Source organism: Anser cygnoides, chromosome 10 (assembly GCF_040182565.1).
Source record: "Anser cygnoides isolate HZ-2024a breed goose chromosome 10, Taihu_goose_T2T_genome, whole genome shotgun sequence".
Classification (NCBI taxonomy): domain Eukaryota; kingdom Metazoa; phylum Chordata; class Aves; order Anseriformes; family Anatidae; genus Anser; species Anser cygnoides.
In genome coordinates this window covers 12,749,637-12,777,031 of record NC_089882.1, presented here as the reverse complement: position 1 = coordinate 12,777,031, position 27,395 = coordinate 12,749,637, and the positions used below count along the sequence as shown (strand labels likewise).

General features: G+C 39.9%; 1 protein-coding gene across 1 annotated transcript in view; it reads left to right on the top strand.

Moving 5' to 3' along the window:
* LOC106045060 (netrin-4-like) overlaps positions 1-21,788 on the top strand; it is a 52,050-nt gene extending 30,262 nt beyond the window's left edge. Inside the window, exons 4-10 of the mRNA XM_013195380.3 lie at positions 3,863-3,989; positions 4,522-4,710; positions 12,349-12,562; positions 13,396-13,532; positions 14,554-14,622; positions 15,543-15,713; positions 17,617-21,788. Coding sequence (XP_013050834.1) covers positions 3,863-3,989; positions 4,522-4,710; positions 12,349-12,562; positions 13,396-13,532; positions 14,554-14,622; positions 15,543-15,713; positions 17,617-17,753 — 1,044 coding nt within the window. The 3' untranslated portion in view covers positions 17,754-21,788. The remainder of the gene's footprint in view (positions 1-3,862; positions 3,990-4,521; positions 4,711-12,348; positions 12,563-13,395; positions 13,533-14,553; positions 14,623-15,542; positions 15,714-17,616) is intronic.
* Positions 21,789-27,395: the final 5,607 nt, after the last annotated feature.

Genomic DNA, 27,395 nt, shown 5'->3' with positions numbered 1-27,395 from the left:
TGGATGGACCTTGGGCTTGTGCTATAGGTGGCTTCCCTCCTGGTAGACCTGTTATATTTGTTGTAGTTTGTCTCCCTTTCTGTTTCTAGCATGGGCTTTGGTCAGGTGTTGTAGGTTTGGTTCTAGGCCTGTCTCTTGCTGCTCTTGAAGCGAGGGCATAATCTTTGCTGTGGTCACTATCCCTTAATGTCATTGCTGTTCCATGATAGTCATCTATCATATCATCTACTTTTAATTCTACCTTCCTTTCTAGGACCTAGAAAAACATGTCTCTCCCTTATATCTATTTCTTTAAATATTTTATTTACTGTGGTTTGATCATCCAGTGAGATCCTGTGTATCCTGAGGTCTTGTGTTATGCAGGGAGCACAAACTGCTTTTTGGACCCACTTAAGAGCTGTTAATGTATTTCAGCAGGGAATAACAAGTCAGAGACCTGCTTGCTCTTGTGGTGTTGAGTGTGACTCTCACATTCTTCCTTCCCTGAGCAGATATCTCATTTCCTATTTTATCTAATAATTTCCTATATATCATTCTTGTTCCTTCCTGGACTTCAATCCCTGGCTGCCTTTCCTATCTCTTCTTCTCTAACAGAACACATTGTTTCTCTTGTTACTTACTTCTGCCCCTTCTATCCTCATTTCACATCTTGTTCAAGTGTAACAGGTCTCTTCACAGCTCAATTTCTCCTCCAGTCTTTCTGTCATTACCACTTACCGAGTTGCTTCTTTGCTCTCTTCTTTTGATCCTCTTTCTGTACTTGTCACTTCATGTTGCACTCTCCTCCTTAACTACTTTCTCCTATGAATGCAGCCTGAGATGATTCTCACTGACTAAACATCTTCTACCCAGTCACACGAAACACAGGCACATTTGTGTTCTCTTCAATTATCCTCTATTATTTTCCTAATACCTATTAGTGCTTCTTCCTTGTTCTAAGCCAGTCATCCTTCCATGTATTTTGAAGTATATTTGCAACTGTTCAATAGTAGGGAGGCAGGAAGCTTCCTTTATGCCTCTGTCTTACTTGCAACATGTCATCCCTAGATAGTATCCACAAACTACAACTTGCAACAAAACAAATCAGTGGACAACAGATAAATGAACGCATCTACTTAGCTTCAAAGACCAACTTCAGTCTTCCTTTCTCACTGAACTTTCCTGTTTACTCTTAATAATTGTTCATGAGTGTTCACACCATCTGTGCTGTGCACTGTAAGCACAGGGTCCTGTGGAATAATGAATATTTGATCATATCATTCAAGGCTAAAACAAGATTGCATAGTTTAATTCTGCCATTTCCCAGCTGTGTAGTCTCTGTATTCCTTTCATGTGATTTTTATTGTATAAAGAAAATGTATATTTTGTATACCTATAATCTTTTTGAAAAAAGACAATTTACGAATGTTGTGCTGAAATACACAGGCATTTCCTGTAAACTAAGAAATTTTTGGTTCTAGTCTGTTTTGGAATCAGTTGCAAAGTTCAGAAAGTCTGAAGTTTGGGGGTCACTAAAAAAAATAATTCTATAGTTCTGGGTCAGGCCCACTTTTTCCTCAGTCCTGGTCCTTTTCTCTGTTCTATGGTTTCTGAAAAGGACTCATTGCTTTTAAGTCACTGTGTTCAGAGGGGGAACTAAAAAGCCTGAAGACCTGAATTCAGATGTAGAAAAGCCCAACACTTTCTTATTGGTATTATTGTTTTTCTGTAATTTGTCATCATATTTAGTACTTTGAACATGGATGACTTTCTTGGACAAAGGTCTGGAGAGGCTTCCCATAATGTGCTACAAGCTGTATCCTCCTGAGGTTTGCTGGTGCTGAGCCCTGACAGAGAAATGCATACCCTGAAGTCTGTGCTCAGTCTTCCGTGAGGAGGCAGCCAACCGCTCTGTGCAGCAGCAAATCTGCCAGCTGGCCAGAGAGGGGCAATGGCATCAGCTGCAGCCTATCCCCTTTGCTAGCTGCATGACATATCTGGTCTGGGAGGATTAAAAACCAGGGCAGCGGAGAGCAAATTGCTGCAGGGAGATGGCTTTGGGGGCAGGGGAGAGCGCTCACTCTGTTTTGAACGTTTCTGTCTTCATCCTAAGCTACCTGCTATGAGGGATGAGGTTGAGGGAGGACTGCAAAGGGGAAGTCTGACTTTCAGGAAAGACTGTGGAGAAGCATAACTCACATTAGTGGTGAGATTAAAGGATTACATTCAATTCACACCACAGTCAAAATGAAATCTCAGTTTCTGCTTTTTGTGTAACGTGCAGTGGGCAGAGCTGTGATGGTGGTTACAGAGCTTATCATCCTGAACTGTGCACAGGGGAGAGAGTCTAGTCCCAGATTTCATTTGCTACTCTAGAACAAGTGTCTCCCTTCGTGTGAAATACATGCCACTAATTGACAGCTTCTTTTGTGGTGGGCAAGGAACAAGACCTATGGTTCCACCTTTCCTCAAATAATTTCTCAGAGGCCTTTCTCTGAGGCATTGCAAACATATTGCCATCTTTTCTTAATAAATTAACAACAACAACAAAAAAATGTGTAAAGCACTTTTTGGAGATAGTTCAATTATAGAATCTCATGCACCTGTAGTGGACCTGGTTATTATTATTGTGTGTGAAACTAATTTCAATAGTACCTTTCCATTTGAAGGCTGGACTCGCCCAGTTTTGATATCAAGTTCCTAGCGTGAATACCTCATTTCAAAACAGATATGTATTAAAATATTTTCATGAGTAAAATTAAATTATTGTATTCCACTGAAAGCAGGTAAGTACAGAGGAAGCAAGATCTTTCTTCAGATAACTTTTCAAGCAAATAGTCGCAGAGGAAACTACATTATTCAGCCATCTCTAGTCAAGACTTTTTGTCACTTCAGTGTTTCTCCTTCAAATATTTTGTGAACTTCTGTTTCATCGCTTAGGTAGGTTCATATGTTTAGTTCCTGTAGATCAACTCTGTTCTTCATCCACACCAGTTTCGGTTGAACATCTTCTAGTTTCTCATTATCTGGTAACAATATGGTCAGAACTGAAACCAGTAGTGGAGGTACAGTTTTCTCACAACTGAACAATAAATAACTATTTCCTCTCTACTTAGAATCACAGTGCTTTTTCTTACACAGTCCAAAGTTTAACTGGGTCATTCCTGATCATCTGTTCTTTGCATATTCATATGTAGGCTGGTAAATTGGTGCCTATTGTACCTAGGTCTATTTCAGCATCTGTGCTGTCCTCATAGAACATGTGGTTTGGATTGTTTCTCTGTGGGTCTGCTGACTGGTATTTTTCCAGGTTTCACAATTATTTTTGCTCAATTTTTAACTGTGCTGGGAGGTCCTGGATTACTTGCTTGTTTTTCTAACAATTTATAATTTAGTAATTCATGATGATTTAATTACCATCTTCCAGATCACTGTTAGTACCAAATAAGACAGGGTCCAACACCCTCTGTTAGGCTGTGTTCTGTTCTCTTGTGACTCAGCTCTGCTAACCAAGACTGTATTTGACACTGTCTGGAGGTGACAACCTGCTCTGGCTTTTTGCATGCTCTTATCCTGAATTTATCAGTTAAAATAAGCTGCATTTATTTACATAGCTTAAACAGTCTGGCCTCTGTCCATTGTCCATAGAAGTGAAATAGCCAGCAGAAGGGTTAAATTGTTGTCACGTGTGTTTAAACTACAAGATAAAAGAAAAATCCACTTGTGAAGAGATGAAGCTACATGTATGCTCCAGGCTCTGTGGATTTCTTAACGGAGTCAGGCAGCTGTGGGAGAGCTGTGCAGAAGTCCCAGATCTTCATGAGGCTGTTGGGCACTACACTGTGTTAATGCTTGTAACTGTTTGTGTTCTCTTTCCCGACAGGTCCATGGGAAGTGTGTGTGCAGACACAACACAGCAGGAGACCACTGTGAGAAATGTGCACCACTATACAACGATCAGCCTTGGAAGCCAGGAGATGGAAAAACAGGGGCACCAAATGAATGCAGAAGTAAGTGGGAGGGGGTTTACTGATCCAGGGCTTCAGGGTGAGCACTGACGATGACAGCAGGCAAAGTTCTCTAGCTGAGACGTCATCAATTCACATTAATGGTGCCATTACAGAAATGGTGATAAGTTGCTGGTCCTTGATGGAATATTTCAGTATGCTTATTGTTTTACTGCAGCTGATGCATTTGGGCTATTGGAAAGTGGAATTCACAAGGTGGAAATCTTTTTGCCCACACTTATATCCCCTCCTGAATTTTAGCATTCTAGGGTTTTGTGTAAGGCTTACGATACCATCAGATAGGTTTGTTTTACTATGAGAATATGACACAACTTGCAACCACCCAAGCTTCTTGGGTGTTCTCTGTGTTGCAATTTTGATTTTTTTTTTAAATGAAAGTCAAGGATTGCGAGCAGAGGAAATGTGTTGTATTCAGATATTTCCTCTATGATTCACAGTAGGAAAATGATACTATTTAAATAGCGTGTCGTGCCTATTGGATAAGCCTGAAGTACATTTCCCTGTTTCCCATCAGAGTGTCGCTGTCATAACCATGCTGACAGCTGCCATTTTGATCTGAGTGTTTGGCTGGCATCAGGAAAACGCAGTGGTGGAGTCTGTGATAACTGCAAGCATAACACAGAGGGACATCGGTGTCAAAGGTGCAAACCAGGGTATTACCGAGATAAAGGGAAACCCATGTCTTCTACAGAGGTCTGCAAACGTAAGTGATTACTGTTATATCCAGTGAAGATAAATGAGTGGTGGAAGCCTGTTGAAAGAATCAACTACTATGGAAGTATTACTATCCTTTCTTTGTATTTTGTTCCTAGACTTCAGTTTTCTGATCAAAGGTAATTTTCCTGATTTTCTGTGGCTATTCCCCTGTGGTGTCACAATTTATTTTTTTCTGCCAACTGCTATAGTTCTCCAAATTCATTACATCCTGGCAAAAAGTACATTCCTGTTGTGCTTGCATTCAAAATAATGTGATTCTGTTTTTCACTTGAGGCATGTTTCATTTAACTTTTTCCTGCAACTCTCTTAAGACTACGGGCTTATGTGTAAGATTTTGTTAAATTCCATTTGATTGTGCAACATCTGTGAACATAAATGTATATGATAATGGCTACAGGAGGTGCATATCCATATGGGAACAGATGAATCAGAGCTCACAGTCTTATCTCTGAATTCTACGGCTGTATTATGGGGTGTTCTGCCCAAATTAATTGCCTCATTAACACTTCAGCAGGATGTGTTAGGAAGTAACTCACATACAAAGGCACTAACATGCATGTATAACCTCTGGATCAAGGTAGTTTGCACCCAGACAGTATGGAACATAGCCAGAACAAGCCCAAATCTCCCTTACTTACTGTAGATGTTCTCTGAGTATTCTGCCAAGCTTCACACCTCTTATTCCATCTGGCATCTATTTGGGAGGATGCTATTTTCAACAATGTACGTAATTTTGATTCTCCCTTTGGATAGTCTTCCCTTCAACTCAGACATCGGTTGCCGGCATGGAGAACTTTGGCCTCTGTCATCTATACTCATGTCTGTTGGCAGCATATGCCTTTGAAGTTTTCCTAACACTTTGATGGCCTTCATCAAGATTTCTCTTAAATACTCCTCTCCCTGGGACTAATGTCCTGTGATATTGCTTAAACTTTCTGTGAACAGCACATCCTATGCTTCTGGTCTTTTGTACGCTTTCCACTGGAATATCTTCCCAATTAGTGGCAGCACAGACTGCTTCCACATGACTCTTTCTCTCTGATTTCATAATTTCCAAAGAAAACTGATCAACAGACAGGGTTAGGGTGAGTTTACCTAATTTACTCTGTATCCCATAGTGTTCTACAGTGGTCTCTCTTCAGTCCTATTTTTATTCGGCGCAGATTTTCCACAGGGAAATGTTTGTAATAGGGATACATCTTTATGCCAGAAGACTAGTTTTCAGTCTTATGGTATCTGAAAGTATTTGTGTATGAACACTGGTATACAACAGCAGGGTGAAGGTGTAGTAAGCAATGTTATGTGTAATATTAGATAACCAGTAAAATCAAGGTGCACTGGAGAGAAGCAGAGAGGAAAAAAAATTGTTTGAAAATAGAGCCTACCTGTGTGGAAACCCTAGAACAGTCTGCCTGGGTGAAATCAGACCTTGACTCTACCTCTGCATCTTTTGTCTGGTCCCATTACAAGCCTTGTAGTGCCTCCTGCATAGCAAAAGAAAATCTATTCAGAGGGATAAGCTGAAATTTACATTGCTGAAAGAACTTTATTCCTATCATGCCAATCAAGCACAATAACATTCTTTTCACCTGGGAACATGCTGCTGCCAGCAGAAGGCCCCCAAATGCAATTGTTTCCACTCTGCCTTGTGCAATCAAGCCTAGATTGCTGCCACTCCACTCTTGCCACCTGAAAGTTATATGTCTTTTCCAGACTCCCTGTACAGTCAGTGGAGAAGCAGTAGGATGTCCAGGGGATGATTTATTGCGTTCCAACATAGACGCCTGTGATAGATGAACTGAATTGCACTCTGAAGGGTATCTATTTCTTTTCCCTGACTTAAGAGGTATTCTGGATCACTAGCCTGCACTACAGTTTCTGTTGGTTGAGATGAATTGAACAGGTTTGATCAAGCATTAACACCAATAAGTAAACCTGACTTTATCTGTGCATAACTGAAGTCAATGAGACCTTTCACAGGCATGTAAAGTCGTGCATGAATGCTTGCCATATTAAGGTATAAGGGAAGGGCATGCATTTCACTCGTGAGAGCATCAACTCCAGTAGACTGGTGTGTGCATGATGCTTGTACTTGTGTGGAAAAAGAAGGGATATTCCAGATATAATTAAAAAGTTAAACTTATATATAGTGAGGAGTGTGTGTGTTGGGGGGGATTTAGTCTATGTCTTTTCTTATCTAAGGTGAGGAGGACAATTCCTACAATGCCCTTTGACAAATTACCTTAACAAGGTAGCATTTTGTATGATGAAAGAACGGATCCCCACTTCCCCGTGTGATATGTAGGCAGTGTGTATGTGTGCACTTTATGCCGTACCTCTGCAGGCAATTTTCAGGGACCATTACCATACTTTGGACATTATTATCAGTGACAGCAAAAATGGAAACCATGGGGCAGACAGGCAGAATTGTTTTGGTTAGACTCAGTTTGATTGAGGTGAGATTTCACCTTCAGAACCACCACCATCTCTTTATGCCTAGTGCTGATACTAGAATCAGACCTCATGCAGATTGTAAGACAGAGACCATCTTCTCCATCCTTTATGTTGCAAGACCTGCAATGCTGTTAAGTGTAATCTGATGTGGTATGAGTAAATTGTTCAGGTTGTATGACCCTAAAAACTCTGGTTACTTGTTAAAAAGTACTAAAAGCAACAATTAGATCAGGTACATTTTTTTTTTCTCAGCCTGCTGATTATAAATTGAAGAGCTGCCAATTCTGGACCAGAAGGTGAGGATTTACATGTACCACTTCACAGAATCACAGAATAGTTGAGGTTGGAAGGGACCTCATCAACTCACTTTGAGAAAACCATGCGAACAGTACCAGGCAAACAACACTAAATAACCCACCTGCTGGGCAAATGCTGAAAAGCAGTAATAAACTACATACATCAGACTGAATGGATTATTTTGGTGAGAGCAACCTGGTCCTCAACTTCCCATTTTGAAATCAGAGAAGAAAAATCTCCATGGGAGATCAAAACTTGACCCATGTGTACAGTGGATACTGAGCTGGGAAAGGAAATCTGATGAAAAAGCTGAATGAAATGCTGTGCTAATCCCTTTGAGAAAGCACGCTTGAAGAGTGCTCTGCCATCCAGAGCAAAGTCTAGGTTCAGCTGTGGCAGCCCCCTCAGGCTCCCAGAAAGTGAACAGGACACTGCCCAGGCCCAGAAAGTCTTTAAGCATTAGTCATAATAATGAACAGCATTGTCTCTTAATCGCTGCTAGGAAAAAAAAAAAGTTGTATAACAATTGGATGTCCTGGCACTATCCAAACCACCCTTTGCTGACCCTCCAGTATGAGACTGCAAAGACATTCCCTTGGAAAAAAAAAAATAAAAAAATCTGTTGAAGTTTGACATGTAAGTGTGAATCTGCTATCCCTTTTCATCTGCAGAGACATCCCTTTGCTTCTCTTCTTCCTTGCAGCTGGGGATGAATGAGAGCCAGGTCATGTACAGAGACTTGTTTCAACACTGTTTAGATTTATTAAATTAAAAAAAAAGAAAGAAAAAGGAAGGCATGAGAAAAGTCCCAGAGCCAAGCCTGGGACACCTGCTTGTTATTGGGGGTGACAACAGAGGATTAAGCAGTTTGAACATAGATTTGTATGAGAGCTTTGACTCATAAACCTAATCGTTTCCTAACCAATGGTTAGAAAAGCTGCTGTATCCTTGGCTCTTTCCTGTGGCTTATTTGGAGGCTTAAAGGATCCTTCTGAAATGGCACCATCTTTTGTACTCACACTTGGCTTAGCTTAAAAAAAAAATGCAGGCATGTAGACCCATTAGAAAGGCTCTCCAGGAAAACAAGCTTTCTACTCTAAGCACAAGGGTTGAAAATTAAAATGTGACCAGACGCACATGTACACACACTCTGAAAAGCTCTGCTGCTCTTCCTTTTACTTCTGCACAGAGGGAGTAAACTTTTAATTGTGATATCACAAAGGCCTGATCACATCTTGGTTCAGTCTGTCTTAATCAGCCCCGACCACACACACAGCTGTCTATCTTATTGCCTTCAGTTAAGAAGCATCGTTGGCTGAGTCAATCCCCGCATCTGACATGCTTTAAAAATTGCTCTGACTTGGTCATATGCTCAAAAGATGCACATGTATATATTTCAGATTCAAAAGGCGTTGTTGCCTGTTTTTCATCAAATAGCCGGTCTGCTCACAACTATATCTTCTGCAGTGTAACTAGACAGAAGTTTAAGGGGAGATGCCTCAAAGTCCACTGAGCTACTTGGACCTCTTGCTATTTTCCTATAATGTGGGACCACACTGTTGCAACCCAGATTACATTTTACATCTGTGTCTAATTACATGGAGAAGACAGCTGTGCTGAGGGCAGACAGATTTATTGAAGACTTGAGTGGAGACTGTTGTATGAATAATTCATTTTTTTTATTTCTTGTCTCCCTCTTTTACAGTATGTTACATCCAGTAGAGTGACAAAAAAACTTAGAGTAAAAGCCAAGAGGATGCTGCTAATACACAGTGAAGTGTTTTTCATTACACTGCTGTCAAGGGGAGAACCCATACAAACCAGCCATCTCTGGGCCAGAACTGTCCGCACACCGTCCCTAACATAATTGATGATGCCTTTGACAAACAAGGCCATTGTCATGCTGGGTTATGTTTTGTTAGACAGGGAGGTGGATAAAGAGAAGACTAGGGTTTGCCAAGAGGAAAGAAGCAAAACTCAGCAGGGGAAGGTTCTTTGTTAAATATTGGGAAATGTAAAAGGATGAGGTTTTGGAAACTTGCTTTTCTGTTCCTTTAATTATGAGGTTTATTTTCAAATCTGTGATACTATTAAGCAGATAAAACCCAGTCATCAACAACTGTCCCTTCAGCATGTGGCAAGTGAGCTCTTATTTGGGGAGTTTCCTTAGATGCATAACTGCAATTTGGCCATAACACTCTGTAAGCCAGACAATGTACACACCCAAGCTGAAATGCTAAATAAACACAGACTGAGTAAAGCATTTGCAAGCCACTTGTATAACTCATCTGAAAGTGTTGTACATTTACTGATCCAGTTTGCTCTCTGATCCACCAGAAGGCTGTCCATGTTTCTAATTGGGAAATATGCCTCACAGTTCATTTGGGAACATCAGTTTTCCTCAACTGCAGTCCTGAAATAAATTAAGAAACAAACTCAAAACCAAACAAACAAGACAACAACAACAAAAAGCATGCTTTTTTTTTCTACCTCCTTATCAGTTGTCAATGCTGTCATTCACTGTCCTGCAATACTTTCCCTTAGGGATAGGCTGGGAGAAGGCCTTGTCTTGAATCAGAATCTAGACTTGGTAATAGGGAGGCTAATGATGCTAAGGATATACCCGTCTGTTATGTGACCCTCACTGATAAAACATGAAAACTGGAAGTAAAATAGGAATGAAGACAAATCCAGAAGTTGCAGAAATATGAGGAATTTCAGGTGAAAACTCCACAGGTAGATCCTATCTACAGAGATACTAGAATGAAATCAGAAACCTGGATTCAAGCCAACATAGATGTTGGCAACCTCTGACTTCTTGTCAACCGTAGACAACCTGCATTAAAGAAAGCATGAGTTTCTGCTCCTTATCCCCAAATCTAAGGCATCCATTTTTTTTCAGTGGCGGATGGAACTAAATGTCTTCTTTTTTAGGATGATGTAGTCAGCCCTGCAAAAATCTGGGCAAAAGGAATTCAAGTTGAGCAGCGACAAATCAGAACTTGCCTTTGAAACTGTCAATGCTAATGAGCGCTTCGTTGTTACACCTGCTCTCCAGAACTGACAGCAAAATCCCTGGGTTTGCTCCCAAAGTCAAGACTGCTTTGTGGCAAACAGGCGAGCCTGCTGCCATTCGCCTACCAGCTCATTGTGTTGAGTACATTGCCCATGACAGCACGCTTATTTTCTGTCCTTAGGCTATTGTGCTAATGTCCCTTGAAAACAACTGACTGAGATCCGTCTACAGCAGAGTGTAATAATATTATTAAAAATACTGGCATAAAGAACACAGAGCATGGTGAAAAAAATAACTATGTAGTAAGCAGATCATAAGAAAAATGCCTGTTAAACAAAACTGCTCACCCTTTTTCTCATACTGTTTTTGGAAGATATTTTTTCTTGAGCATCAAATGTGAGGTTGTAGACGAAAGTGAATCTGCACTTGCTACAGTTAACACTCTTTGTAGTCAAATACTCCCCCTCCCCTTGGAAAATGACGTGTGGAATCAGAGCATTCATTTGTTCTACTATCTGTGAGCTCATGAAGAAAAGTAGTTTGATTAGTAGCAATGATGGGCAAACTTCAAAAGCTTTGGAGATCATGTTTGGTTCAGATAACCATCCAAAAGGCTGGCCCCTGATCCAAGCTATCCAAACACCTTGGGTGTCCAACATTTAACCGAAAATCTCTGTTAAAGCAGGTCTTAGCCATAAGAGTTTCATTCCTCCCCTTTTCCAGATGGATGATGTAGTGATGCATTTACTTCTCAGTCTCTGCTACAAGCAAAAGCCAGGGCACACCGCTTTGTTAATATAAAAGTTCAGCTTAGTTCTCCTTTTAATCTAATTTGTTTGAATATCAAAATGGGTGGGTATGTTTATTGCTTTTATTTTACCTATGCAGAGCTGTTGGCACAAGGCTTGACCATTTCAGCTTGCCTCTTTCCTGATGAGGAGAAGTCAGCTGAGCCTGGCTTTGCAACACTAGATAGATAGATATAGATATGACTTTTCATCTCACTCCCTTATGCTGTCACCTTGGAAATATACTGGTGCCATGGGACTATGCCAATTTGTAGTATTTGAAGGCAGAGTGGCCCACAGGAGATGTAACTACTGCTATGTTGTCTTGAGTTGCCAAGGCTGGTGTCAAACATGCGATAGCATTGAAGATCTTTTATTTTTTCCTTGTATTGCTCTTCAGCTATATATGAAGTATGTCTAGTGAGTTTAGAGATCCTCTCCCATTCTGTCACCTTTTCTTTCAAGAAGACTGTTTGTGTGTTTGGACAATAAATTTAATCAGCTTCCCCCCACACCTACAGTACTGCATGGTGAGACATCCCTTAGAATTCCCAGTGAAGGAAATTTGTGGACTTTTTGGAGGCAGAAATTGAAATATTTCAGGTCATCTGAACCACCTGCATAAGCCACATCTAGCCCCAGAAGAAACACTAGTTTTGTGCTGTTTCCTTCATAGGAAAGATGAAATATATGCAGGCAGTAGCTGACATTTGAGACCATATCCATGTTAGTGAATCTTTCTGTGAATCACCTGAAAGCCTCTTGAAAGTTGAACGCACAGTGGAGGCCTCCTGCCACTGCTTCAAAACCTTGTATGTTCCAGACTTGTGGAGCAGGAAAGAATTTACTTTCACATACATGAGTCTTGGTTGGATTTGTTTTGCTGTGTTTAATGAGTTTGAGTATTGCAAGCACAGAATGACAATGCAATGGTTACCTGCATTGTTCCGATATAAAACTGCTGAGCATCAGGAAGAGGAAAGGGGTCTACCAAGCCTTGCAAAAATGTCACTTAACCAGATGACCCCTGGGCACATAATCTCAGTCACCTCTTACCGTATTTCCATAGCTTGCTCCTGCCAGCCAATGGGTTCAGCCAACGCAACTTTCAGCAGGAGCTGGCGATGCCACCCCAAGACGGGATTCTGCTACTGCAAGCCAGGTGTGGCGGGCCCCAACTGCGATAGATGTCTCATGGGCTACTGGGGCTTTGGAGAGAATGGCTGTCGTCCTTGTGACTGTGCCAGAGACTGCGACCAGCATACTGGAAACTGTTTCAATGGGTAAAGAAGCCCTTGTTTGGGTTCGCTTTGAGATGGGATTCTGTAAAAATGAAACAAAGTTTAGCTGAAATAGTGCAGTGATGACAGTAAATGGAGGATGCTGGAGGGGACCAGGGGATGCACATGGTTTGAAAAGGTGGCTGTAAGTCATAAAATGTCTCTTGGATTCCATTTGGTGTCTGCCACACATGTAAATCCATTGTATTATCCAAGGCAAACTAGAAATGATGACTTTGGCAGTAATAAGCAAGTCCACCGCACCAAAGTAGTCTGTACAGCATTTCTAAATGCACCTATTTGCCTTGGAAATAAATGGAAGAGTCTGGAGAGCTTGCCTTTCCTCTGTGCCCAGGGTAAAAAGTTACAAGGTCTCCCTTTTTGTTTCTGGAAGGCAGGCATCTGCACCCCAAACATGCTTTAATCTCAGTACAGAAATCCCATGGCTTGCTTGCTGGCTGGCTGCAGCATTATTGGTTCTGCAGGTATCCTTAGATCATAGTGGTGCCAGCAAGCGACCACTAACTTTGAGTCACTTGGTTCAGTAAAAATAAACAAAAAAACAACAAAACCAAAACTAACCTCAAAAAAAAAAAAAAAGCAAGGAAGGCTCAATACACAGTTATTTCTTAAAAATATTAAGTCAGCAGGGCTGCTGAGGCCTAAATAAAAGCCTAGATCTTGTTGTTTCTCTGTATGGCATAAAGTCTTGCACTTATTTACACTCCCAACCTGGAGAGAAAGTTTACCTGTCTGGATGCAGCTACATGCTACAAACACTTGCTTCCCCCCTTCTTGTGTCCTAACCAAGTCTTCTCTTTTTTGTTCCCTTCCAGCTATGACAATGAGCCATTCTTCAATATCCCCATTGGGGGACGAATCCCTGACCTTGTGCAAACACCAACTAATGAGAGTGAAGATGAGTGGAAATGGAATGACCACGAGCAGGGATTCTCTGCCCTGAGGCACCCAGGTACAGCCCAGAGTCTGGGAACAGCGGGAAGCTTCCCTCAGTGCAAGCTCTTTCTTCTCTCCACCCCTACTTAAATTCTCCTACTCGTCTCTAGCTCCAGTCTGTCCCCCATCTGCTGGCAACATCTGCTGATTTGAACTATCGTTGGTTATTATTATACCTACATTGTTATTTTCCAAACAAGGCTCTAGTTTTTTCTAGCACTTTGTTTTTGGAAACTGATGAGACATAATTAAGATTGTGTGAAAAAACACTCTCCATTTGTGGTCCTAATTATAGTCACAATGCTTATGAATTTGCACAGCTCCTTCTCAAGTATTTATTCAGTTTCCCACAACTTCAGATGCCACTTGTAAAAATATCGTGTCAGCTGTCACTGAAATGCAGCCACCTCTGGGGTGGCACACAAATGATTTTAAGAATAAGGAATTCCTCATGGCACAACAGCTCAAAAGAGAAAGCAAAGAATTATACTGTATCCAGCTAATGACGCAAGCTTATGGAATGAGGTGGAGCCTTTAATACTTTAACTGTTGTCGGTTTTGCTTGCCAAATGTGAAAGTCAGCACTTAATAGCATCAACGACTTTGTAAGGCCCAGAGGTAACAATGCCACCTGTTGCATATCAAGACTTCCCCTGAGAGGAATATTGCCTTAATAACAGCAAAGTTCAGCATTTCTTAGCTTATGTGATTGAATAAAACGTATTTTTACCTACTTGATTTATACCTGGATCCAACAAAACTCTATTAAATATCAGTTTATTATCTATATAATAGGCCCCATGAGGGCTTCATTTTACTCAACAGTACTGATAAGATATCAGACCAATTACTGTATCATCTAACAAGTAACAGATTTGCAAATAGCTGAGTTCACTCTCAAACTTCAGGTCCACCCAGATTATAGAAGTTACATACATTTAAATTTATAACTGAATAGCATTTGCTTGTCTTTCCTCTCTCATGTCTCATGTCCTGGCTCTTCTCCAACACCTTGTGTTCTGTGGTTTTCCTGCTAGAAAAGTGTGTGTGCAAAGAGAAGGTGCTTGGAAGTGTCACTGACTTCTGCCAAATGAAATATGCTTATGGTAAGTAGATGACATGCCCTCAAGGTATGATACTTTCACTATGTTTTCTATGCGTATTATTAGCTGTTAGCAGGGAAGAATTACAGAACTGGCAAAGTCATGAAATAAGAGGTAGGATTTCTTCTGCCCTTTTTGTCCAGCGACACGTCCAACTTCTGATCAGAGCTGATCAGTGAATAGCCTGTTTCATACCAGGTTCCTTGGTGTCTCCTTTCCACCTTCACCTTTTGCAGCTGGAGTGCTATGATTTGAAGTCTGCGGATCTCTAGATCAAGAATAAATGATAAAAGTCTTGCATCTAAACTGCCATTAGTTTTGCACTCATTGTGCAGGCTCACGTGGCCATGCTTGCTTACCGAGAACATATTTAATACTGTGGGTTATGAACACCTGGTTCATGCCATCACATGAAGAAAGGAAAGCTTTGAGATTCAAAGGTTTGATGTGTTTGTGTCATGACACAACAAAGCCTGCTTGTGGGGCCTATCTGGATGAGACTACTCTGCCAAAAAGTTATGGATCCTACTAAGTTAAAGGAGCAGAAATTTATCATGGCAACCAGATGTTAGACCACAAAACAAAAATACTTTTTCTGGTTTGTTGTGCAATCATGGAATTTCACCATGTGACATGCCTACAGTCTGACAGGAAACTTCCTGACTTCCTTCCTGTGGAAGAGACAGTCCCTTCCCACAGGACATGAATTTTGAAAGGTCAGAGTTAAAGCTATACAAATTCGACACAAGTTTTCAAACTGTCAAACAGAAAAATCCAGTTTTCCTCTCCAAACTCATTTGGAAGGAACTATGAATGCTGTGGAACACACCTTCTGTAAAACTTCAGTGTTTTTCATGTCTTCTTCCAAGGTGTTAAATCACTTAGAAATTCATTGTTGGTCTTATCTTGATGTTTTCTGGCAGTGATAAAAGCAAGAATCCTATCAGCTCATGACAAAGGGACACATGCAGAAGTTGTTGTGAAAGTGAAGAAGATCCTGAAATCAGGCAAAGTGAAAATAGCTCGGAGCAACAGAAGCATTTACCCCGAATCCTGGACCAACAGGGGATGTACCTGTCCCATTCTCAATCCTGGTAAGGACAAAATGCTTATAGTACTTGTTCTGTGGGGTCACACTCAGATGTTCATCAGTCTCACCCTCTATATCTGCACTGCTGCGGATTGGGAATAACTCCCTGAAAAGAAGAAAGCCATGCAGTGTGAGACTGACAGAGATCAAAACCAATTGTGGTAAAGCAGTTCCAGGTACGTAAAGCAGAGTAAACCTATTTCTTTCTGTGGAGTATTAAGAAAAAGGACAGCTCTAAGGCACTCCAGGTTTAAACACTCAAAGTCAAACCACACTTCCTTGTGGTGGGTGTGCTAGGAGGCAGTAGGTGGAACCTTTATCCACTGGACAGGAGCTAGACTTAAACTACCTTCAACAGCTACTGTATGAGCAGTGCAGCTACTCCAGCCCACACCTTGCTTCCCCTGTAAACAGTGGTGGCAATTCTGAGTTTTTTGAGTAACAGTTCATTAAACATCTGTGAGAGACAGTAACTGAATGATCACCTATTAGGGTGCCCCACCACTGCAGGTTAGCCCTTGTATCCTGCCATGAATGCCTGATGGTTCCGTTTCCTGAGGTCTGAATTGCTGTGGAGTCTCCTAACTGCGAGAAGGAAGCGTGGATTGCTGTGGCAGAACACACGGCTGTCATACTGAACAGCCACGCCAGCTGAGCTGCACAGGGCACGTAGATTAATCCGGCCCTTTAGGCTGCCCACCAGCCAGTCCGCATGCAGCCTCTCTCAGGCACTTCAGTAATTGTGTTTATTTTGTTTCTCTCCAGAACACTGACAATGCGGTCTTTCTGTTGCCAAGAGTTTCGACTCTGAGTTCCTTCTTGTCTTTACTCCAAAAAGTTTCGTTCCACAGATGGAACCCAAAGAATTGCTCTTTGGAAGTTAAGTGGGTGGATATAAAAAGGTTGTCTGCCTTCCATCAGGATGGATGTACAAATCTCAGCTAAGATCAAACAGCCAGCACAAAATTTTACAATAACAAGTAAAATTAAACAAACGGAAAACAGCAAACATACAAAACTTATTCTGGGTGTATGACTTTAAAACACTTTTCTTCCCTGAACACCTCCACATAGAGGCTGCTGAAAATAAAAGATCATAAACTGCCAGTCCAAATCTAGTCGTGCATAGCGTATTCTGGCACTTTCAAAACCAGAAAATACACATGTGCAGTCCATGCTCTGCACATCTATTAATAATACTACAAAACCAAAATATCCAGCCCCGCACATAATTTGCAGTGGGTGCCCCTTGTTTCCTCCAAGTTCTGATCAACAAGGGAATTTTAATTGCCACAGTTCATAAAGCACAAGGAGTGCTTATCTATCTAAGTCAGGGACATGATTTTCACTGGTACTTGTTCCTAGTCTGCACGTGCAGTTATCTACTTTTTTGTTCACAGACCTTGTTCTTTGAGGCCCACATACCTGTATCTTAAGGTTATAGGTCTAAGAAGTCTGGCTTACTATTATCATATATAATAATTGAATTCTGCTACTCATTATACCTACACAGGCCAGAAGTAATGCTACTGAAGCATACAGAGTTATACTGGCTTAAAACAAAGGTCAGAGATCAGACTCAAAACTGGTCACCTGCACACTGAGGTAGTGAATTTGCAAGTGGTAAATCCACTGGAACTAAATCAATTTGTACTTTTAATTTCTGCACATATTTGTACGACATTTAACCTGTGTGTCCAGGAGTCAGCACTGACAACATGCCCACGAAGGTATCTATATAGGTAAGACTGCACGTGCACAAGCTGGGATATAAAAAGTGCATGAAGCTAAAATGCCACAATACCACATGCCAGATCATTAAGAAATTGAGAAATTCTGTGTTTAGTCTTACTTTCTTCTTAGTTCTTCTTAGTTTACTTTTTATTTTTTTTCCTCCTTCAAACTAGGTACTGACTACCTTATAGCAGGCCAGGAAGACTCTAGGACCAGCAAACTTCTTGTGAACATGAACAGCTTGGTAAAACCCTGGAAAGCACATTTGGGAAAACAAGTAGCAGATATTCTTCGAACTGGGTGCAAGTAATTTCTGCTTCAAAACTCACAGTGATGAACTTTGCCTTTTAATAACACTGCAGTGAAAGGTTTAGGTAGTTTGTATGTTTCCATTCATTGTGCTCCTAGCTGAAGTAATGAAGGCAGGCTCACCACCCTTTCTCCTTTCATTTCCCTAGACAGAAAACTTTGGGATCTGACTGTTTTTTTCCAGCAATGCACAGCCTTATCACACAAAATGAACTAGTGCATCATACTTAGGTCGCAAGTCAGTTTTTAATTTGAGCCTGATTCCATGTATCCAGAGAATCATTTTACAAGGCCAAACTGAAGACATGGATTAGTGTTTCCATACTTCAAGTCAGAGCCTGATATTAGCATGTATAAGCTGCTTACATATTGCATTCATTACTGGGGTGTAGTTTTCTTTATATAAGTGACCACTAACAGGCAGCAATTTCTTTCAGCTTTACAAGTGGCATAATAGTAGACAGGTATGTCAAACATAATAATTACCTAAAAGAGTTCAGATATTTTTATTTACCATCAAACGGTCGTTATGCCAATATAACATGCTGCTTTCTAGAGGACAATATTATCACACTGCTGAGCAGAAACTAACATGGGACTTAGATTGGACAAGGCTCTCTAGATGTACATTGCTATCATCAGTGCTTAGTGATGAGGCCTGCTGCAAAAAGTAACTTGATTCCAAATCCAACTCTTGCTCTCCAAGGTCATTTTGCTCTTTCCTGTAGTACTTGAGTCTGTAACACCACACAAAGGTTTCACAACGATTACCACCAAAAAGCCTTACGCTAGGAAAGAGCCAAAACAAGCGAAGAACATCAGCTGCTCTACTGCCGAATTTGTAATTCTACAGAAGCTGCAGAGGTAGGCGGAAGTAAATGGGTTGGCTGGACTGTTTTAGATGAGGTAGCTATGAGAGAGATGTGGTACTGTGAGAGCAACCTGGCTATTCAAGCTGTGCTCAAGACCACTGCCATTTGATTTGCACTTAGTGCTTTCATTCTGCTTTATTTCTCTTGGTCATACTTGAGGTTAAGATCTGATCTTAGGCTGCCTTCCCATCGCACCTGAGGATTGCGTCCCCCCACAAAAACATAGGGGAGGTTAACACCTGCACTCTAGGTAGTAGTTCTGGTCTGCAAAAGCATTCTTTCTAAATCTCTTTTACCTTTCTCTATAGGAAGGGAGAGGTAGCTACTTAAATTGTTCCCTAACAAAGCATTTTGAGGAAAGTGTATTTCTAGACTCTGTCCGTGAGACAGGGGACTCATGAGCAAATGAAGCTCATTGGAATGCCTTCCCTCGTTAAATAAAGCAGAAATTACAATGGATCGGTCTGTACTTCCAGGTAGTTACAAGTGCCACTTCTGCATATTTCTGCTCCATGTCTACAACTTGGGCTCTCAAGAAAGAGGAGATATCTTAATTTAGCACTCCTTGAGTGGTGCATGGAGTAGCTAGGAAAACCTTAAGCTAATGCACAAGGATGTCTGTTCCAGGCTACGTTCAGGCCATCAGTTTGTTCTCTTTATCACTGAGAACCTGAAAAAATCAGCTTCATTAATTCCATTTGTCACTGTTTTTCCTTTAACTTTGTATTGGTTGAACAGCTGAAAAATCTTCAGGTCATTTGGAAATGGATGACAGGCAGATATTTACAAAATGAAAGCACTGCTTTTCTCCCAACTGTGGGTAAATAGTGTTTCTTCCCCTTCCTTTTCAAGTGCTCCCCTTCTCCATTGCCATTGATTTTCCTCTTCCTTTCTATTTATTTGTTGTTGCTAAAGTGGTATCCAACTATATGGCATCTCCAACAAGCCATTTAATTAATGCAATAAAACACATTTTAACAAGGATATTTGGCTTAATTTATATTAAGTTTATAGAAGTTAAAGCATAACAACTGCTTTCTTTATAGTCTTCAGGCTGTCTGCACAAAAAGATTGACGATCTTCCTTCCAAGTAGCAATAAAGATGTGCACATTAATTTACAGTCTGTTCTCAAAGGGCCTCTCAGTATAAATGAAAATCAAGTGAAGGTTTATAACTAAGTTAAGGAACATGCTTTTCAACACAGGTCATTTTACCTGCGAGGCATCCCATTTACCAGTGATCATATTCCACTTTGGTTTACAGTCAGTATTGTATTAAAGCAAAATTCCATGTTTCAATTTTTGTGCCAGATGGATGGTTTTGTGGAGAGAGTAAACAGCTGCATAGTTCCTTCTGTGGGCGAAAATTATTTGTTACAGGGTCATTCACAAGTATTTCCAGCAACTGCTAGGAGAAATACCATCTGTAACGCAAATATTCATACCCCAGCATGTTCTCTTAAGACCTACTGTAATACAGCGATTAATGACTACCATACTGCAAACACTGCTGTGTGCAAAGATAGCCATCAATATATCACACTTCAAATATCTCAAAAATGGGTGATATCCATACACACACATTTTAGAGGGTTATGTAAAGCAAGTGAGGTGTTGGGGGGGTGACCCTAAAAACATTCAACCAATTTATTTTCCTAGTTTCCTTTTTTTTGAATCTCTAATTTATTTGCTCATAGCTGTATAATTAAGTGTTATTCCCTCCACTAGTTAGAAACAACACACATTTTATTCCAACTACTAGTTCTCGTTTAATGGCTTTGCTCTGTACAGTAACAGGTATTCCATAAGTATGGAATTTAATTTCAAAATACAAAATGAAAGCATATGAGGGTGAGTCAACACTGCAAGTTGACTTTTTATTGATATCTCTGTCTGCTGATCTGGTATCTGAATTAACAGAGAAGAAAAATCAAAGAATAAAGTTCCAACTCAGACTACCACATACAATCTATTTGTTCTGCAGTGTTAAAATCCAAGTAGTCTATCTGAAAATAAGTATTGAAAATTAGTCAACATGAACTGCAGAAATCAAGTTAGAACGGTTACTGATTAAGGTACTGATGAGAAAGTTTAAGTGATCATTATGTGACTCAGGAAAGGAAATAAAGTTATTTTCTTGTGTACTGGTATCTGAAAAGATGAGCATGAGACAGGGCAAGATGACAACTGTTTTCCTAGCAGGAGCTGTTACATATTTCTCGGAACAAGTACACATAGTCATGGCACAGTAAATTAACAAAAAAACCCCAAAACCCTACCACAGAAGATATCTCTTTCTAAGAGGAATTGTTTTGTAGATGTGTTCAGTATCAAATATCTAGTGATCCTCTTTGTGCCCATCTGTCATAGGTGGCACAGTAATATAAATAGCACTAACGTGGAAAAGAAGATGTATTTGCCCAATACAGAAGTGGCTGGACAGCTTCTTTCATTACAAGCACCCACCTTAAAAGATGTCCTCATGAACAACCCTAAAACACCCAAACGGATAAGGTGGCTCAGGAGCAGTAGCAATCACATACCAAGCAGTAGCAATAATACATCACTTGGAAATCCTGCATAAGGATTAAATAAAAGCATTTACCCACAAGACAAATCTGGAAAGCTGTGGAAAATTTGTAATAGTGCGGGCAATTGCTTGAAGGAGAAGCACATTTAAGTTTCCACAGCAGCAAACTTGGTATTGCTGGTCAAAATAGCTCTCGAGCAACTGTGCAGCATGTGTAGCCATTAACACATGGTCACTCTTGCAACATGGACCCCAAAGCATCAAATTAGTTCATTAAATGGCCATTGCAAGTGCACAGCCTTAACCCCAATGTAGTAACATATCATTACTAATGCTTCTTCCTCTTCTGCTCCTGGCAAACAGCTAAGGAAAATGTATCTACGCACAACCTCGTGCAGTGCTCTTTGGAAAATGGCTCACTGCTATAAAGAACCAGTTCTCTCTGTAGTGTTTACTGTGTCTCATGATTTTTCCATGCAGCTTGATGTAAGTTTTCTTTGAATTAATATAATTCATCTGATGTGCTCTCTGAAGAACCCCCCAAACCTGGAAGAGTTAGTGTGTTATTTGTTAAGTGTTACAGCACATTCTTTTTTGTACTTAAAACTTCAATTAAAAATACTCAAAACATTTACACTGATGTGAGGTTTGGGATCTATTTTTAAAATTTTAAACCACACAATCCTCAAACCACATGCACATTAGTTCTTTTTAAATTAATAAACCACACGCGTTACAGACATCAGGCTTTTGCTTCAACAGTCAGGCATAGTCAGGCAAATGGAGAAAAGCATTTAGCTAATAAGGCAACCATGATGTTATTTTTCTACTAACTTGTGAAAAAAATGTCCATTTTGTATGAAAATGTACAGATTAAACACAGAACAAGTTCTGTTAATTTATGCTAATCCAATAACTGATTGAAATTCAATGCTGCAAAACCTTACATGCAGGTACTTGCAGGTATTTAATTCCCCATTAAAACACATACATGAAATTTTACAGGTTTGAGGTCTAAAATGATACTTACCAGGTCCTTAACTATTCCTTTGATTTGTGGGATGCAAGGGATGAAAATAGGTATTTTTGGTATGTGGAAAATGCCTTACCTATAAATGCTCAGAACTTAGACGGCTGCTTGTGTTGGTCCCCATGCTTAAAACCAAACCCAACAAGTTATCAGAGACTTACCTTTGCAACTCTGTTGTAGTTGAACTTATTCTTCAGTATACTGTAAAACTGTACCTCTGAGGCCTAACTTACTTTCTTCATACAGTAATGATGTGATAAATATTGCCATCACACTTTTGTCTTGCAGCTTGCGATGAGAAAGCCATGATGTACCACTTTTAAATGCACAGGTCTGAGTCCTGAATTAAAATTTTGTTTTAGGAGATTGTCCAGCACTGGCTTATGTTGTCATGGCAGCACTACACCTGACATAAAGCTGCTACATGGTACCAATGTAGAAGGACAATATACAATACAAATTCTGGTAGCTCAGATTCTCAGGACTGTGGCTCTTCTGTATTTGAAAAATTCTAAGTCTAGCTCTGAAAATACTAACTCCAATTCATTCATAATATGGCTCCTTAGGAGAAAATCACGTTAACAACATGTGTACACATTCCTAATATAAAAACAATGATTATAAACAGAACTAATTCTGAATCAGAAGCTTCATGTACAGCATTGGAAATACAAACTACAAGCACTGAACCCAACTGTCAAATTCTGCCAACCCTTGCTTGTCCCGTGCAATGCAGTCCCAAATCAGAACGGTATCGGCTGTATCCAACTTAGGTCATTTTTAGGCTCTTTGTATCTCAAGGAGAAAGAAGTGATGGCCCCTTGGGCCAAAGAAGGGAACAAAGCACCTGTAAGGAGAAAGGTGACTGGCTGCAGTGGAAGAGGGATGAAAAGAAAGCAGTAATAATATTTGGGAGTATATGAGAAGGGGACAACATAAAAAGGAAAAGGAACAGCATGGAAACAGCATGGTAACAGCAAGAAAAAGCACTGGAAACAGATGCAGAAATCTAATACCCCTCTCTCATGCAGCACCCTGTGAAAGGAATAAGAGTATTTTGAGAGGATGCTTTCACCTTCTTAGGAAGCATAAAGGACCTGCCACTTTCAGAAAAAAACAAATCAACAGGACCTGTCATCAGATCTGGTACAGCAAATCCTATGACCCTTCAAAGCATTGTGGCATCTGGGTTAATCTGCAATGTGCAATCATTACAAATCTTCCTGTGCTCTTTGTTTTGGCTATAACAGGGCCTTCGTGAATGGTCTGCGCACTGATTCATCAAGACTAGTCTGTAATGTGTTATCTTTAAATTTTTTTACAAAATACATTTGATATTGATTTAGAGATTTTATCTCCATTCAGGCTCTGACTGCTGACCATAGCTTATGCTAAGAACACAGAATTCACTAGAGGAAGCACAAAAAGAAATAAAATGTCCAAGGATTCCTGAGGAAAGTAAAGTCAGCAGCAGACAGGAGAAAATCACAGCCCTACATTAGGCAGCCACTGCCGTACATTCTACCTCTGACACTACTGGGGGAAACCTGTCACCTCAAGTTTATTTTCTTTGAATTGAAAAAAAAAAAAAATCAGTTTTTGTATATCAAGAAGCAACAGTTACTGCAGTCCCCATAACAAGGAGGACAAAAGGTCTATTGTTTAATGATTTCAATTAAATTAGCAAATGGCAGAAAATTAAGCAGCATTCCGAGCATTTCAGTGTTGCGTGGGGCTCCTTTCAGTGGATCTAAATGCCTGAAAAGGTCTTTCCAGCTTGAACCACTGGCCGATGCACAGCATACTCTAACCATAAGCCCTTGTGCTTCTGGCAGAGACAGGCATAGTGTTAGTAAAAGCAGTTACATATTACATTTACCAATACTTCACTATTTTAGCAGTCTTTGACATTATTTCTTGGTCTTCATAACACCAAGACACGTCAGTATTTAAGAGACAAGCTTCTTCTTCTTCCATGCTTAGCTACAGAACTAGAACTCCAGTCATCTTCCCTAGCAGTCAAAATTAGTCTACAGTGAAGAGCACAAAAACCCCTAATATCTTACCATTTCAAGCCTACAGAACTTCATGCTCTGGCTATGAATTTGATACCAAATTACACAGTTTGTATTTCAAATAGCCTAACACTGATAAATGAACAATACTAGGTACTGTTTGACATTACTGGGAAAGAATTATAACATTGGTGTTACAATTATTGCTGTACTTTTTCACCCTTCCTTTACTGGGGGGGATTTTTCTCATAAGTTCTCAGTATTACTAGCAAACAATCAGCTCCAGAGGGGTTAAAAGCAGTTAAAAAAAAACACAACTAACTGCAGGCAGGCTAGTGCTGTTCTACAAAATGAAGTCACGTCCAATGAACAGAGCTGATGAAGAATAAATGACAAACTGCTGGTAGCTTCTCTACGATGTACGACACTAACAGTTAGAATTTTAATGAGAAGTAAAACAAGAGTCTAAGAAGTATATACTATCCTTTTTTCTTCCCTAGGAATAAGAAAGTAGGTTCTACCTATTTAGATAACAACTTTCCTCAAAGAGATTCATTGACATGTGATCAGATAAGTGCCTTAGATGAACAGGAGACATTGCTGTAAGGTTTAACAAGGACGTTCTCAGTAAGAACTGGATAGAATCTAGATCTTGTTTCCAACACAGCCCTGCCAGATTCCCAGATGTAACGATCCTTAAAATAAACTGTAAGATATACATCTCCCTCTTGATACCCTTGTGTACGGCATTCCTACCTAGTGCAAGGAAGAAGGCAAATAAAGGTCATTTTCACATCTGAATCAAGGTCATATCTCTAGGAAGGTTACTAAGCACAAATTAATGCCAGGTCTTTGAAATGGAAGTCGGCTGTGTAGCAAAAGAAAAAAAGATAATCAGCAAATAATTTTAAAATGTTCTGGAAATACACTTGTAACTAATTTTAATAATTTTTTCAGGAACTATATTTTAGAATATACAGTATGTTAAAATATTTGCTAATAATAGGCAAGTTTTACAGAATCTTTATCATCAAAATATGTGACACTTTCTCCATTAATTAAAGGTTAAGTTGATTGTAGGAACAACCCCATCCTAACAAGTAAGTTACCACAAATTATATATGAATTTGCGGCCTGCATCATACATGGGTTCCAAGTGACTGAAGGCAGCCCTACCCAGCCTTCAGAATTACAGCTTGTTTCACCCCTGCACTACGTCTGGAATTACAAGGACGTGAAGCATTACACAGTAATATTGTACAAGGCAGTATTTTAGGAGCAATGACAAAAATCAGTTAAATGGATAAAATCCAACTAGGATTACATTTGCACATAACTGTCTGGACTAAACAGTTTGCATTAAAACCATGTTCTATCACGTCTAGAAGTACTTCATGTCTTGCTAACAGTTCCTTCCAGCTAAACGCTAATCAGCATTTCTTGATACTTGACACTTAAGTGTTTTTGTGATTTTTTTTTTAAGATAGAGAACAACAGAAAAGCACAGAATTAAATAAAGATCAGTTCTTTCATACTGAAATCTTTCCTTCCCTCCCAATGATTACTTTTGACCTGACGCATAGGAGTACCTGGTAAAGCATGAATATCATTGGAAAGTAACTCCATGCAAGCAATTTCTCAGAAATATATAAATCACATCCAAGATCTGGTAGCTCACTGATGGCAGACAGAGAACCCAAACGTTATTTATACAGCAAATAAGAAACGCATTAGAACATGACAGCATTATACAGCTACACATTTTGTATTCAGACAACAAGAAGACAACTTCCATTCATCTGTTTACTTCACAAGTTTGCCACATACTACGAGGGATCACTTTATCATACAGTTAAACTAGATGAGAAACTAGTTTAAAAAAGAAAAAAAAGAGGGGGCAGGTGAGAAAGACCAAAGAAATGTTTCCACTTTTAAGGGCTTATCCAGAACATGAATGCAGCGAAATGATGACTCTTTCTAATTTGACAGGGAGAGGGGGAAAAGAAAATGAATTTCCACACAGATGTCTTGAGGATGACAGCTGAGTCCCTTTCTCAAAACATCTCAAACACATTACATAGAGGTTTTCAAAGCTTCTAGTACAAAGCCCTTACACATTACACCGTATTTGTACCACATCTAGCACAACAGGTTACCAAGCCACAGCAAGCTCGAACAGAAACAACTCCACCCTAAACAATCCTTCATATATGTTAGATTATATGCTGTAAATTCCCTCTGTCCATATAGCTTCTGGATCCTAACTACTGTGGCACCAGGATTCTTACATTTTATGTTTTGTACACAGATGCTATAAACACTTGTTACAGAGGTTAAATCCAAAACCTGTAGAGCATTGAGGCAACGTGGGAAAGAAAAGCAGAGCAGGAAAAATTCAAGACAAACAAACAGGTCTTAGAACAGAGCACCCCTTCACAAACTGCTATTGCTCCGTCACAAATAACGCATTGGATTTCCATTTGAACAACCAAAAGCTCAGGTGCATGTGACTTTTTTTGTATTTGGTGCCCAGTGTTTATCTGATTGCCTAACATTTCATGTTCATGGTCCAACTGCCTATGTGCCAAGGTTTATCACTGCTGCTTTTGTGCCTATTTACTCGGGTTAACTTGGCATTTGTCTTCCTGTGCATGAAAGAGTCACGCTGAGAAGCTCTGTCACACCTTGTCTCTTTTAAAAGCAGAGATGCTGAGTACCTGCTGTCCATCCCCCCAGAACTGAGTTGTCAGCGACTCAATTCCCTCTTCTCTTTTTTTGAGGATCCAATGGCAATACTGAAATATAAGCAGTTCATGCAGACCTTAAAATTTAACAGAAATTCCCCTCAAACATTCAGAAACATCACTACTAACACTGAAATAACTTCTGCAAACAAGATACTAAAACATTGTGACGAAGCAATGTTGCTGAGCACTCAAGACTGCTGCACACAGAGACAGGCAAGTGTTTAAACATTATTAGACTTACTGCACGCTTTTTATGCTTTAGTTAATCAACACATGGAGGAAACCTGCAAGGAACACTTACTGAAAGGCACTAGTAAAATCTGTTCTGTACTATCATTCTCAGAGCCTACATTTTGCTATGTGAGAAAAACAATGCAGCATTCCCTTATCCATAGGTATTAAACTATAGTGAATTACTATTAAATTAGTTGTACCTCTATACTAATTCT